Here is a 16,389-nt window from a genome sequence, read left to right as displayed (position 1 = left end):
AGTACATTGAGATTTTATATTTAAATTCAAGATTTGAAATATCTGCATTTGAAATAATAGAAACGTTTCAACTCCATTGAGTTTATTTTTTGATTAATTGAAAATTACCCTGTTATTCTTAACCTTTTAAGATATTCTTTATAAGTCATAATTTTTATTTCTGGTTTGTATGTTATGGGGCCATTGTTTTCCAAGGTATTTTCCTGTTTTCTCTTTACATTTTTTATCTTTATTTACTTATTTTTAATGTAAATTTTTTTGGGTATATTTGAGATTTACAACATGATGTTATGGGATGCATATATAGATGCAGATACACATGGATGCATATTCATAGTACAGTGGTTACTGTAGTGAAGGAGACAAACATTCATCATCCCACATAGCTATCTTTTTGTGTGATAAGGACACCTAAAATTTGTATATTTCACAACAATTTCTAATACAGTACAATTTTATTAATTTTGGTCCTCATATTGTACATTAGATCTCTAGACTTATTCATCCTGCTTATCTGATATTTTGTATTCCTTGACTTACCTTTCCCCATTTCTTCCACTACCTGTGGTAACCAGTTACCTGTATCTCTGTATTTGAGCTCTTTTTTGTTTTTTTTAAATTCCACATATAAATGACATCATGCAATATTTTTGTTTGTGTGTGTATCTGGCTTATTTCACTTTGCATAATGTCCTTCAGGTACTTCCATGTGTCATAAATGGTAGTATCTCCCTCTTTTTGTAAGGATGAATAATATTCCACTCATATATTTGTATACCAGATTTTCTCGATCCTTTTGTTCATCTATGGGAACTTAAGTTGTTTCTAAATTTGGCAATTGTGAATAATGCTGCAATGAACATGAGAGTGTGAATATCTTGAACAGGTGGTGATTGCATCGCCTTTGGGTGTACAATATACCCAAAAGAGGGGTTACTGGGTCATGTGGTAGTTCTATTTTTACTTTCTCTAGGAATTTCCGTACTGTTTTCTATAATGGCTGTACCAATCTACATTCCCACCAACAGTATACTAGGGTTCTCTTTCCCTCATACCCTCGCCAACATTTGTTATCGCTTGTCTTTCTGATCATAGCCATCCTTAAGGGTGTGAGGGGGTATCTCATAGTGGTTTTAATTTGCATTTTCCCTATGGTTAGTGATGTCAAGCACCTTTTCATATACCTGTTGACCTTTTTTTTAAAAAAATATTATTACTTGGAGATGGGGTCTCACTCTGTTTTTTCAGGCTGGAGTGCAGTCACCAATCAGCTCACTGCAGCCTTGAACTCCTAGCCTCAAGGGATCCTTCCACCTTAGCCCCCCAAGTATCTGCGACTACAGGTGTGAGCAGCTGTGCCCAGCTGGCCTTGTTTTTTTTTTTTTCTTTTTCTTTTCAACTATGCTAGCATCCTGGTGTAGTCAACACAGAGTTGGCATGAACCAGGGCCAGAATGCCAGTCAGCTATTGGCTACTGTTCTCCCAGCAGTGTAATGCTTGCCTAGGTACAAGGCAACCTAGGCAGCTGCCTACAGCTGGGGAGCTGGCCATTTTTATGTCTTCTTTGGAGAAATGCCCGTTCATGGTCTTTGTCCATTTTTAAATTGACTTTTTGCCAATATGTTTCTAAAATGGAGGTTCCAAACATATCAGTAGTACCTTAAGCCTGTGTACCTATGTTAGCATATAGAAAGGGAAATTACATGTTTACAACTTAATGTAAGATTTGCATAAGAATTTCAAACAGTATTGTTATTTCTATTCATGTCTGGCAATGCAGGTAATAAAAATACTCTTTGAATTTCAACAATATAATCTTTTTGAAAGGGCCAGGTGTGGTGGCTTATGCCTGTAATCCCAGCACTTTGGGAGGCCCAGGCAGGTGGATTACTTGAGGTCAGGAATTCAAGACCAGCCTGACTAATATGGTGAAACCCTGTCTCTACTAAAAATACAAAAATTAGCTGGGCATGGTAGCATGCACCTGTAATCCCAACTACTCGGGAGGCTGAGGCAGGAGAATCGCTTAAACCTAGGAGGAGTAGGTTGCAGTGAGCTGAGATTGCACCACTGCACTCCAGCCTGGGCTGCAGAGTGAGACTCCATCTAAAAAAAAAAAAAATTTGAAAGGGAAATTCTAAATTCTTTGCCACTCATCATAGATTTTATTGGGAGCAAAAATCCTTGAATGGTATACCTGGATAAGACATGAACACTTAAAAAATACAGTCCTGCTTTGTTACAGGCTCCTGCAGTCATCTTTATTTCCTTAAATCTTTTCATGTAGCTAGGGAGTTTTCTTTAAGATTAGGTGTCTACAGAGCAGAGATGGTATAATGTACATATATTTGAACACTTTCTCAAAATACCAGCTTGGTCCTTATAGCCAGGTATAAGAGTTGTTATTGAATTTTTTTTTCTTTTGCTGATTAAACAACTTTTATTTTTATTTTATTTATTTTTTTGAGATGGAGTCTTGTTCTGTTGCCCCAGCTGGAGTGCAGTGGTGCAGTCTTGGCTCACTGCAACCTCCACCTTCCGGGTTCAAGCGATTCTCCCACCTCAGCCTCCTGAGTAGCTGGCACTACAGGCATGCACACCTCACCTGACTAATTTTTTTTTTTTTTTAGTAGAAACAGCGTTTCACCACGTTGGCCAGGCTGGTCTCGGCCTCCTAACCTCAAGTGATCCACTCGGCTTGGCCTCCCAAAGTGCTAGGATTACAGGTGTGAGCCACCATGCCTGGCATTAAACAACTTTTAGAATGATTGTTTTCATTTACTTCAGTTGGTAAAGCAACTTTTTAAATAAGTAACTAAATGTGATTTGAATTTTACTTCTCCTAAAGTTTTACCAAATACATTTTACAATCCCCAGATAACTTTCTAATAACTGGGGAGTTGAACAGAGGAACAGAGTGCTTTGTAAAATAATAAGCTCTCTATTCATAGAAGTGTTTAGGCATGCATACTCGCCCCACCATCCCTCCAAATAATCATACAAACAAGACTGTTGTGTAATGGCTTTTCATGTTTATTGGAATTTGGAGAAGTCAGTTATTCTGATTTTATGAGTGACAAATTTTCAATTAGAAATGCTGTAAATTGTAATTTTACTAATTTTGGCTTAATGCCAGTTTTTTTTTTTTTTGGGCAGCTTAATATTTCCTTAAATTTAATTGAAATCTCTGTGAAAGGTAGTTTGTAGAAGAATGAGTCAATATATTGATTTGTGGTATCATATTTTATGTAAATGTAGAATATATCTTATAATTTAATATCTAACTTACTAAAGCAGGTAACTACCTTAGATCCTCATGGGAAAAATTAGTTAGATCTTTTAAGCTGTCAAATAAATATAAACTACTGATTTTATTTTTTCCTGACCCATTGAGAAATTTCCTACATGTTGAGAGATTTGAATAGTATATAGTCATTTAATAACAATTGAATAGTTGTAGTCATTAGGGCTAAGAATTAAGTTAAGGAAACAGTTTGACGTACTTTGTATTTTTTTCCATAGACTTGCACAGTAGTAATCAATATAGCAAACATTTTTTGAGAACTTATTGTGTGCCTGAACATGGTACTAAACACTTTGCGTTCCATTTCTCATTTAGTCCTCACAATGCCATGAGGTAGGTGTTAGTATTAATTTCATTTTACAGGCTTGGGATGATGGATAAACAGCTCTGAATGTTGGGCTTTATATTTTGTAAGTTTTGGTTTTTTCCAGATTGGTTAATTCATATTGATCTTATGTTATATCAGGCTTTACAGTTTTGTTTTTTTTAACATATATTTCATTTGATATTGATTGATGTGCCATGAATGCCCAAGTCCAGATTATGTATGGATATATGTTCTGTAGCTCTCTACTTCTTTTCATTGATAATCATCTTTGTTATTTTATAGCAGCTGCTAACCTAAGGCATATGTTCTCCCTGTGTCCAATTCCCCAAGTCTCACAAAAAACCTATTCATTTTTTAAAACATTAACAATGTATTGCAGTACTTTGAAAATTAATTCAAAATTTATGTCAGCTTTTATTTTGCTTCTAGACCTGTAAAGCCAGAGGCTCTCCTCTCTCCATTACTGCCGGAAAAATAGCAAAATGTTTCCTTTTGATCATTCTGGCTCAGTATCATCATTAACTGTTGCTCGTGTGTAAATAGTTTATATTTCTTCTAAATAGTGTAGTTCAAACACAGTAGACCAAATATGAGTGCTGTCTTACATAATTTTATTTCTAAAATTGTTAGGCAATTAGGGATAGAGCTACTGTAACTTTCTGTCTTAAGTTTATTTTTTATTAAAATGATAATATTGTATTTTTCCTTTTATTTATGATTGGTTTTTGCATTGCTGCATGTTATTTTGAACACCTGGCTTTCTTCATTGAACAACTTGATTTCTTTTAATCCATGTGAAGACCTTAGTATTGAGTTATATTTATGTTATTTCATTAATGCTTTTGTTTATACGTTTAGCTTATTTGATTAAGGGTAAGAACTCCTGTGCTTTTTTTAAAACCTTTCCAAAACCAAATAGAGAAATTAGTGATTTGTATATATTTCTTTTTGTCTGTTTTAGGATGGCTACAATAGACTAGTTAATATTGTGCCAAAGAAACCACCACTGCTAGACAGACCTGGTGAAGGAAGCTACAATAGATATTACAGTCATGTTGATTACCGAGACAATGACGAGGGCCGCAGTTTTTCTCATGATCGAAGAAGTGGTCCACCTCACAGAGGAGTATGTAAATTTCCCCCATGTACTAATTGTTATTTCTTATAAGTTTAAAATTAATGTAATTTAAAAAATTTATGTGACGGCCATGAAAGCAGTTGAATAAACACTTTCTGCTTGATGCTCTCATGTGAATTGCCTGCTGGAGCTGTCAGATGGGACCTAGTAGTCAAGAATCTTGGGGTGCTGGACAAAGTAGGTAAGCACTCTGGGTGGCACTATCTAAATGAAATTAATTCCAACCAGCCTGCTTTTTTTAATCCCCTAAAATTGGCAGGGATTTGCAAAACCATTTAAAGGTAATCTATTGTCTTGGTACTTAATAAGTGATGGGCAGGTGGTTACCATTTCTTACTAGATGACCTACTTTTTTTTTTTTTTTTTGCGACAGTCTCACTCTGTCACCTAGGTTGAAGTGCAAAGTGGCGCAATCTTGACTCACTACAACCTGTGCCTTCTGGGTTCAAGTGATTCTCCTGCCTCACCCTCCCAAGTAGCTGGAATTACAGGCACATGCTACCATGCCTGGCTAATTTTTGTATTTTCAGTAGAGACAGGGTTTCACCATGTTGGCCAGGCTGGTCTCGAACTCCTGACCTCAAGTGATCTGCCCGCCTCGGCCTCCCAAAGTATTAGGATTACAGGAATGAGCCTCTACTCCCAGCCTAAAGTCTGTTTATTAACTGAGATTAGAAACACTCAAAACATTGTCATAGGAAGCAATTTAAAAATGTTAGCTGGCTGGGCGTGGTGGCTCACACCTGTAATCCCAGTACTTTGGGAGGCTGAGGTAGATGGATCACCTGAAGTCAGGAGTTCGAGACCAGCCTGGTCAACATGGTAAAACCCTGTCTCTACTAAAAATACAAAAATCAGTCAGGTGTGGTGGCAGGTGCCTGTAATCCCAGCTACTTGGGAGGCTCAGGCAGGAGAATTGCCTAAACCTGGGAGGCATAGGTTGTAGTGAGCCGAGATCGCATCACTGCATTCCAGTGTGGGTGACACAGCAAGACTTTGTCTCAAAAAAAAAAAAAAAGTTAGCTGCTATTATTATGATTACAACTTGTTTCTTTTGAGCATTCTTAATAATCTAGAAGTGTGTATTTAATGTTGCAGTAATCTGTAATTGAACTTAATACTATTCCTTGATGGAATTCCTCTGTCCCACCTTGCATGTTTTTAGTATTCCTCAGCTAGGTTGTTTTCCTACCTTTTCTCTTTTTTCTCCACCTTTTCTCTTTCCCCTCCTTTCCTACTGTATAATATGACTATTAACAGTACATATTCAAACCCTGTTTATAAAATATTTTGACCTCACTTTGGCTGTTGGAATTAGTTTTCATACTTTACGCTTGAAGAAATGGAGGTAAGGTGATTTACTCAGGATGGGTATGTATGGGAGTCTGGTTTTTCTTCCTACTACATCATAGTGACCCCTAACAATTCCAAAGTTGTGATGAGACTATTCAATGTTTTCTCGTGTTTGTTTCTAAAGTTTGGGGTTTTATAGCTTTCTTACTTTTCACAGATTTGATTTTTATTTTATTCAGTTTTTGTATGTCATGCTGTTTCTTTTTTGTGGTCCTCATATTTATTATTAAATTTTTATTTTATTTCAGTAGCTTTTGGGATTCAAGTAGCTTTTGGTTACATGGATGAGTTGAATAGTGGTGAAAGTTTGAGATTTTAGTGCACCCTCTCATTTGTTACCGCTTTTATGAAAACCCTATGTGAGTTTTCTATTCATTGGACCAGTTTGTATTTGAAATCTCATGAAAATGATTTTTTTTTCTAAAAACTTGTAGCATAATAGAGCTTCAGTGGCAGTTTTTTCTAATATTGTTACCAATTGTGTTTGTCTTTGTACTTTTGTGTGTATAACTTTTTTTTTTTAATTCCCTTCAAACAGACAACAAGCATGCTTATGATCCTTAAGACTCTCATGACACTAATTCTTATCTAGAGTTCAGTTATGTAATGCAAGCAAATTACTTGATTTAATGTTTTATTATTGTGGTTAAGTTTCCAATTGTGTTTATATTTAATATTGAGATGGAAAATGATGATTATGTTTTATTTATATAAGAATAGGGTATGTGATGCTAAAGAGGAAGATTTATTTTAGATGAATCCATTTTCCTGATACATAATTTGCATATTGTATTATTCTATGTATACTTTTATTTATTTATATTTTGAGATAGCATCTCATTCTGTTGCCCAGGCTGGAGTGCAGTGGCACGATCTTGGCTCACTGCAATCTCCGGCTCTTGGGTTCAAGTAATTCTCCTGCCTCAACCTCCCAAGTAGCTGGGACTATAGGCACACACCACCGTGCCTGGCTAATTTTTGTAGCAATGGAGTTTCACCATGTTGGCCAGGCTGGTCTTGAACTCCTGACCTCAAGTGATACACCCTCCTCGGCATCCCAAAGTGCTGGAATTACAGGCGTGAGCCACTGTGCCCAGCCAATTCTATGTGTAATTTTAAAGTAATTTGGTGTGGATTGCTATATGGTTCTTTTTGATGCACCTTTGCATATATGTCTGTCTTAGAGAATAAAATGTGTTTTATTTGATTAAATTTATTTAAACTTAACTAAATTTAAATCTTATTCTGATATAGATTATCAGTAAGTGACAGTTTCTTATATTGTTTCCAGTTTGGTTTTTAATTGAAAATAAGGTGAGAAAATAAAACTCGAGCAGGAAAATGGGAAAGTGGCAAGTTTTTCATTGGGCTTGAATCTGAAAATTAGTGAGAGAACTTGACAGAAGGAAAAATGTGAGGTTGAGAAATGTGTGCTTTATTAAATTTAGACTTTGTCCTCAAATAGCCCTTTACTGTTGTGATATCGATATATATGTATTTGGCAATTAGGTGTTTTGAGTCTACCAAAGAAATAATTTAAGCATTTTAATAGAGATAAATGGTACCACAGGTTCTCAGTCAGTCTACTCTTTCAGTTGTTGAAATGGATGACTTGCTGAATGTTTTTTCCTTTTTATGCCTTTGAAGTTTAGGGAAATTTAGACTAGTTTCTGGTAGTATTGTTAGATATATCCCACTTGTCCAAAGTAATGTAAACAAATAGCTAAGTAGCTTTTTTATGTTACAGGATGAATCTGGCTATAGATGGACAAGAGATGATCATTCTGCAAGCAGGCAACCTGAATACAGGTAAAAGGATAAAAATAATAGCATAAGTACTTTGATACTTGACTCATCGAGATGTCTGCTTTTGAAATATAGACTCAAGCACATAGATGAAATATTTTGCTGGGATTTTAAAGTTTGAAAGCAACAAGCATTATATTCTTTATGTGACTATGCAGTATAATAGCACTGATAACTAGTGTTCCACATCTCTTGACATTTTGTAAATCATAAAAAATATGTTTAAAAATATTTGGGCCTGGTGCTCACACTGGTAATCTCTGTGCTTTGGGAGGCCAAGGTGGGCAAATCACTTGAGGTCAGGAGTTTGAGACCAGTCTGGCCAACATGGTAGAACTCCGCCTTTACTAAAAGTACAAAAAAAAAAAAAATTAGCTAGGCATGGTGGTGGTCGCCTCTAATCCCAGCTACTCGGGAGGCTGAGGCAGGAGAATTGCTTGAACATGGGAGGTGGAGGTTGCAGTGAGCTGAGATCATACAGCTGCACTCCAGCCTGGGCAACAGAGTGAGAGTCTGTCTTTAAAAAAAAAAACAAAAAAAACTATTGATGTAGTTTTGCAAGTTAATTATTAAATTAATGTGTGGTATGGATTATGAGGTTTACTTAATTAGAACTTAATTTGGTAGGTTTGCTTAATTAGAAAGTAAGGCATTTTTTCAGAAGTATTCTGGAAATACTTGGGTTCTTACAAAGAGTATTGTAAGGCATTATCTCAGTTTCTTTAATAAAGTTCTTTTGGGAAACACATTTTGCAAGGGCCTCAATCATTGTTGGCTTTGATTACTTATAGAGGGCATCTAATAGAATAGTTGTGGGAAGGAAACGATGGACACATTTAAATCGATTGATAGTTTTTGTTTTTAAATGACATCACAGTGGTGGTATTGGAAGTTGTAAAAGGAGCCTTGTAAAGATTTCTTATGAACTATCAGGGAGAAGAACCCCAGTCTCATAGAGAGTGGCAAGGCATCAACTGTCGCAACTTCATAGATGCCAAAAGTAGACAAGATTCAGTGAATCAGAGCAAGACAGATTTTTATTCACAGCACAGCAGTCAGCAGGAGGATCAGGATTGTAGTGCAGGTTCCCTGTCCCCAAATCCCACAGGGCGATGTGATAGGCAGAGATGGTGGCTGTGCACACAGTGGGATACACTGTGGCTGTGGAACCCAGGGTCAAGAGCTTGGTACCTTTTGTAGAAAGCAGAAAGCAAGCTAGTCCTCTTTTCCCTGGGAGTGACCTGCCATGGTAGTCACGTTGTGGTCACCTTAACCTGTTTAATCTTCTCTGTAACCAGCGACAGAAACTGTTCAGTGTCAGTGGATAGTTTGGTCTTGGAATTTGGCATACATGGCAATTATGTGCAGGGACATTCAGAACCCATGGCAGACTGTTTCTTCCAAAAGAAGTAATAGAATAGATGCCGAAAAAAATGCTTTGATAAAATTCATCACTGAGTAGTTATAAAAATAGCCAGCTGGGAATGGAAAGAGAATTTCCTTGACTGGGTAATTGGGCATTTGCTATACTGAGTGGTAAAGTTAGAAACATTTGCTTTAAAATCAGAACCAAACAATGACACCTAGTCACTGCTTCCACTCAACATGGTAACAACCCCTACAGTAAAGCGAAAAATAAAAAAGTTGTAAGAATTAGAATGAAAAACACAACTATTTAAAGATAATATAATTATGCAGAAAATCTAGGAAAGTCTATAGACTACAAGAACTATTAGGAAATTAGCAAGGTTCAATGTAATAAGATCAGCTATCAGCATAAATTAGAAAATTTGTTTTCAAAATACTTTACCATAAAAACTGTAATGAATAATAGGAATAAACACACCAAAAGTGTATGAGACCTATATAAGGAAATTACAAGTCATTTCTAAAGGAAATAAAAGTAAATCAGAGTAAAAGGAGAATCATGACATCCTTAGCTAGGAAGACTCAATGTCATATAAATATCAGTTCTCCTCAAATTAAGGTGATAATTTATTTGATTCCAGTCAAAAATCAAATTTTTTAAATTTTTTATTTTGCATGGAAGTTGACAAGTTGATTTTAAAAGTAATATGAAAGAGTAAAGGGCTAAATGGCAAAATGCCTTGAAAAGATGTGAAGACTCAAGATACCATATGTGCATAATTATAAAGCTGTAGTGATGTAAACAGTGTTGTACTGTTGATGTCAAATAGACCAGTGAAACAGAATCTGCAGATAAACCTAAATATATCTGGAGTTTGGGATATAGTAGCAGTGGCATTACAAATCCAATGGAGAAAGAATGAACTTTTCAATAAATAGTGTGCTGGGATAAACATTTAAAAAACGTGACACTGGAGCCTGATATATCCAGATAATATCTGATATAAATAAGACCTATGTGGAAAGCAGAATTGTAAAACACTTTGAAAAATTAGATCATCTAGTGGCTTATCTTTCTCCTCCAAAGAAATATCTGCAAATAAATTTGTTTTAACTTAATTGTTTTTATTTATTTTTATTTTTTATTTGTATAATTTTAATGGATACAAGTGCAGTTTTGTTGCATGTAGTGGTGAAGTCTGGGTTTTTAGTGTATCCCACCACTTGCATAATATATATTGTACCCATTAAGTAATTTCTCATCCCTCACTCGCCTCTCACCCTTCCAAGTCTCTCTTTTCTCTCATTCCACTCTCTATGTCCATATGTACACATTATCTAGCTCCCACTTATTAGTAAGAAGTGAGGACATTCAGTCTCTGACTTTATGTTTCTGGGTTGTTTCACTTAAGATAATGGCCTGCAGTTCCATCCATGTTGCTGCAGAAAACATGATTTCATTCTTTTTTATGGCTGAATAGTATGCCATTGTATGTACTACATTTTCTTTATCCAGTCATCCATTGATGGACATTTAGGTTGATTCTGTATCTTTGCCATTGTGATTTTTCAGTTTGTAAAATAACAGTTTTATGTTAATTTTATTTTCTCTTCCTGTCTTTCTTAAAAAACATTTTGTGTATGTATATAAAATTTCACATAAATGAAATAAAAACACATATATAAATCTCTAATCGCCACAGCCATGATAACATCTTGGTATAAGTTATTCCATATTTTTCTCTATATTCGTAAACATTTAGGGTTTTGATTGTTTAATTGAGTCTTATTTGTTGTTTTTTTTTTTGAGACAAAGTTTTGTTGCCCAGGCTTGAGTGCAATGGTGTGATCATGGCTCACTGTGGCCTGGAACTGCCAGGCTTAAGCATTCCTCCTGCCTTAGCCTGCCGAGTAGCTGGGACCACAGGTGTGCACCACCATACCCATCTATTTTATTTTATTTTATTTTTTAACTTTTTTGTAGAGATGAGATCTCACTTTATTGCCTCAGATGGTCTTGAACTCCTGGGCTCAAGCGATCCTCCTGCCTTGGTCTCCCAAAGTGCTGGGATTATAGGCATGAGCCTATATCCCAACCAAATTGAGTCTTTTTAATGGCCAAGTAATAGTTCATGGTGAGGATATGCCAAATAATTTAGCTGGTCACTCTGTTGACAGTACAAAACAGTGCTGCAGTAAATTCTGGTACATAATATTTTCATGAATTAGTACTTTAGTTTTTATGAGATAGGTTACTAGAAGCAGAATTTCTGGGTCAGTGGGTATATATATGTATTGTAAATATTAATAGATGTCAGTTTGCCTGCTAAAAATGCTTTTACACATGTGTTTCATTTATTTTTAATAAAAATCAACATTTTAATTTGGATAGTTTATTTTTCTTATTTAACGTAAGTAGTTTGAAATTTCCTTTAAGTAGTGCCATAACTGTATCCCATGATTCTGATATGTAGTAATTTACACAGATTCTGACATACTGTATTCTAATTATTCTGTGATCACAGTGTTGCCTGTACTGTAATTTTACTTTTAAAATCCATGATTATTAATGGTTCATTAGTTGATTAGCTTCCATAACTATACCATGGGCATTAAAACAAGGTATATTATCTGTTTTCAGGGTATGGAGTTCATTCTGTATGGTATATTCATTCATTTATTAAATATTTCTTGTGGTGTCTGATGTGTCAGATGTTCTTCTAGTCTTTGGGAATATAAAGCCTCCAACTTCATGTAGCCTACATTTTAATATGAATTATACATATTTAACAAATAACAAAACACAATTTTTACGAAGAAAAAGCAGGGAATAGAGAGTATTTGTATTGTCCACATCTGCCTATGTCTTCACTTGATGTTTGAGTATCTTCAATAATGTCTCAGGTTTTATGCTATCACAGTACCTATAGCTTTTACTGCCTGGCATCTATCTGGCTTCTGTAAGCTGTTCTCTATATCAGGTGGGCTCATTGAAGCTTTCCTACTTGAAAGACTTTGTGAACAGAAAATAGCTGTTGTTGTAGAAAAAAGATTTAATGCATTGTAAACCATGCAAAGAGAATAGTTGTATCTATTGGTAATGTTCTGAGCAATTAGGAAAGCCATGTCAGTGTTTTTGTTTCTGTCAGTGGGGTGTACAAAGTGATTCTTTGTCCTGTAGGAAGAAAATATTAAAAGATTTTAAAAACTGACCAGGGACGATGGCTCACGCCTTTAATCCCAACACTTTGGGAGGCTGAGGCAGGTGGATCACTTGAGGTCCGGAGTTTGAGACCAGCCTGGCCATTATGACAAAACCTTGTCTCCACTAAAAATACAAAAATTAGTCAGGCGTGGTGGCACAAACCTGTAGTCCCAGCTACTCGGGAGGCTGAAGCAGGAGAAGCACTTGAACTCAGGAGGTGGAGGCTGCAGTGAGCTGAGATCACCCATTGCACTCCATCCAGCCTAAGCAACAGAGCGAGACTCCGTATCAAAAAAAAAAGGCGGGTGCTTATAAAAAAAAAAAAAAAAAAAAAAAAAGACAAGAAAAATTGCGAGAATAACTGAAAGAACTCCTGTAACCCTTCACTAGAGATTTCATTAATGTCTCCAAAAATGCCCCCAGTAATGTGCTTTATAGCAAAAAAATTTAATCTGGGCTCGTAAATCACATTTTCATAGGCTTCTTCAATCTGGAACAGCTGTTAGTCTTCCCTTGATTTTTATGGTTTAGTGTTTTTGGCAAGATTAATACAGGGCAAGTTGTTTTTTTTTCTTTCTCAGTTTAGATTTGTCCAGTATTTCTTCATTATTAGAGATTAGGTCTAGGTTGTACATTTTTGCCAGGACAGTTCCTGAAGTGATGCTAAGTTTCTTTTGTTTTTTCTTTTGAGATGAGGTCTCACTTTGTCACCCAGGCTGGAGTGCAATGGCATGGTCTTGGCTCACTGCAACCTCTGCCTCCCAGATTCAAGTGATTCCCCTGCCTCAGCCTCCGAGTAGCTGGGACTGCAGGCGTGTGCCACCATACCTGGCTAATTTTTGTATTTGCAGTAGAGACAATGTTTCACTATGTTGGCCAGGCTGGTCTCGGACTCCTGACCTTGTGATCTGCCCGCCTTGGCCTCCCAAAGTGCTTGGATTACAGGCATGAGCCACGGCGCCCAGCCGCTGAATTCTTTTTCTTCCTATAGGCTGCACATGTTGTTGGTTTGTGCCCTTATTGGTATCGTTGACTTTTATCACTTGTTTAAAATGGAGTCTGCAAAGTTTCTTTACTATTAAGTTGTCCTTCCCCCTGAAATTGCTTTGTGTGGAGATACTTTGAAACTATGTGATTGTATCATTTCTTGTTCACTTTCAGCTGCTAGTTTTAGCATCCACTGATGGTTTTGCCCGAGTTAATTATTAATATTATGGACATAGTATTTATGTCCCCCCAAATTCATGTTGAAATCTTAGTCCCCCACTGGGATGGTATTAGGAGGTAGGCCTTTTGGGAGGTAAGATTTGGTCATAAAGGTGGATTTCTCATGAATGGGATTGGTGCCTTATTGAGAAGAGACATAAGATCTTGCTGTCCACCATGTGAGGATACCATGAGAAGACAACCATTGTCAAACCAAGAAGAAAGTCCTCACTGGACACCAGATCTGCTCGTACCTTGATTTTGGATTTCCCAGCTCCAGAACTATGAGAAATATAAATAGTTTGTTGTTTAAGCCTATGATAATTTGTTACGGCAGTCCAACCCTACTAAAGAAATATGATGGGTTTTAATGGGTAGTTAGCCCATTCTTTCTATATTTATTATGCTGGCGTTCTATTGTAAGGAAGAACTTTCTCTTCACCTCTTTACCCCCTTAAAACAGACAAAACTTTGTTTATGTATGTATGGACTAATAGATTCCTATTTTATTCAGTGGGTTGTAATTCATTGCTGTCACTATTTTGATGCTCAAATTTGGCCAGTGAGAGTCCCTTCAAATTAGCTTCTGTGGTTGGTTGGTTTTGTTTTTCAAATATTTTCTTGTGACAGAATATATATAACATAATAAAGTATGCCATTTACGTAATTTTTAAGTACACAAATCATGAGCATTCATTCTATTGACAGTGTTGAATAGAATTAATTTAATTTTAGTGGGTACAGAAACTCACATTTGAATTGTTTTCAACTTTTGGCATTGTGAATAAATGCTGCAGTGAACATTGGCATACAAATACCTCTTTTGAGTCCGTGTTTTCAGTTTTTTGGGTATATTTGTAAGAGTGGAATTACTGAATCATATGGTAATTCCATGCTTATCTTTTTGAGGAACCACCAAGCCATTTTCCATAGTGGCAGCACCATTTTACTCTCCTGTTAACAATGTAGAAAGTTCCCAGTTGCTCCACATTCTTGCCAATGCTTGTTATATTCCGTGTGTGTCTATGCGTCTGTGTGTGTAACCATCCTTGTGAGCATGAAGTCGTATCTCATTGTGGTTTTGAATTGCCTTTTCCTAATGATGACTAGTGATGATGAACATCATTTCTTGTGCTTATTGGTCATTTGTATATCTTTGGAGTAATATCTGTTTTGAGTTTTTTGTTTTTTTTTTTTTAACTGGGTTTTTTGTCTTTTTGTTGTTGAATTTTAGGAGTATGATATTAAACTATTCCTGATATATGATTTACAATATTTTTTCCATTCTGTTAATTGTCTTTTTACTTTATTGATAATGTTCTTTGATGCACGTTTTAAATTTTCATGAAGTCCAATTTATTTTTTTTCTTTTGTTACTCATGCTTTTGATGTCATATCTAAGAATCCATCGCCAAACCAGGGTCATCTGTGTTGTTTTGACATGTCCACATCATTCTTTGGTCACCTCTTTCTGACACAAGATGTTTCAGTCTCTTCTTAGGCTTCTCTGCCTCACTCTAAATGCAGGTGTTTCTCCAAGGAACACAGGCTTTCTGTAGTGGAGAGTGATTTTTTGAAGCCAAGAATCTGAACACAGAGACACACACAGACTTTTACTTCTGCATTTATTTTTATACAGTGTTTATGTGTATTCATGACTATGAGATCATGGCAATACCTTTTCCTTTATTTCATACTTTTATCTCCTTTTTCCATCTGTGGGAAATCTGGCTTCCAGTTGTTAGGAGAGACAGTCCTCTGTGGGTGTCTTGCACTCCTGCACATCTTGCCGAGATATGCAAGACTCTGTTCACTCATTATTCAGGGTAGTTCTCAGAGATGTGTTTGTAATGAGAAGTCTTGAAGGCGAGAGTAATGTCTCCCTGTTTGTCAAATAGCAGGCTTGCTTATTGCTTGGTGTAAAAATGGTGGGTTCTTTAAGTTCAGTGTTCCTCAGTTGTGACCCACACCCACTGCATGTGCCACATTTATCTAGGCTTATATCACGTTGCCCCTGGACGTGGTACCAGAGCGAACTGACACAAACGTGCCAATGCTTGTGTTGCTTACCGTGCTATGAGTGATAAAGTTTTTTTTCTGACCCAGAAGTCTGCTAGGATCCAGGAAACAGTAACAGTCTAATTTATAACCTTGTAGGTAAGGTAAAGTCAAATTCCAGACCTGACACAAGTATCATCACTGTGTTTGTTTACACCCCTAAAAGTAGTTATTATTCTGACCACCTGAGTCTTCCTTCTTGCTCTCTCCAGCACCTTTTTTAAAATTAATTATTTAAATAAATAAATATATATATATTTTTGTAGTTTGCCACCACTGGGTGGGTGTTACAGGGCCACCTTGCTTTCACACCATTTTCCACAGGCCTATTACTGGCAGTGGAACTGTAATGCTCTAGCTGTTTTTTTTTTTCACATTGTTATGTGTTTCATGTTGTAGAACATTATATACTTTATAAATCTAGTATACATGTATTAGTGGTTTATATTCAAATGTGTTTTACTAATGGAAGTGTAGAATCATTGGAAGCAACTGGATTAAATAACAGCTAATGGAGGAAAAGAGCATGTGTCAAGTTTTCTGTCATTTTCCCTGCTACCCACTCCCCACTGCCCCGCCCCACTCTGAAAGTGATCACTTTCATATTTGGGCATGCCTGGTAA

General features: G+C 36.2%; 1 protein-coding gene across 17 annotated transcripts in view; it reads left to right on the top strand.

Annotated features, from left to right (window-relative positions):
- PPHLN1 (periphilin 1) overlaps positions 1 to 16,389 on the top strand; it is a 133,626-nt gene that overhangs the window by 20,210 nt on the left and 97,027 nt on the right. For 13 of the 17 annotated variants that reach the window (XM_017855456.1, XM_017855422.1, XM_017855449.1 and 10 more), the window contains 2 exons: positions 4,594 to 4,758; positions 7,871 to 7,932. In XM_017855456.1, the coding sequence (XP_017710945.1) occupies positions 4,594 to 4,758; positions 7,871 to 7,932 (227 nt within the window). The remainder of the gene's footprint in view (positions 1 to 4,593; positions 4,759 to 7,870; positions 7,933 to 16,389) is intronic. The other 4 variants (XM_017855470.1, XM_017855480.1, XM_017855474.1 and 1 more) reach the window with 1 other exon arrangement.

Source organism: Rhinopithecus bieti, unplaced genomic scaffold, assembly GCF_001698545.2.
Source record: "Rhinopithecus bieti isolate Rb0 unplaced genomic scaffold, ASM169854v2 scaffold_1070, whole genome shotgun sequence".
NCBI classification, from domain to species: domain Eukaryota; kingdom Metazoa; phylum Chordata; class Mammalia; order Primates; family Cercopithecidae; genus Rhinopithecus; species Rhinopithecus bieti.
The sequence above is the reverse complement of the archived record's forward strand: the minus strand, read 5'-3'. Positions and strand labels throughout refer to the sequence as shown.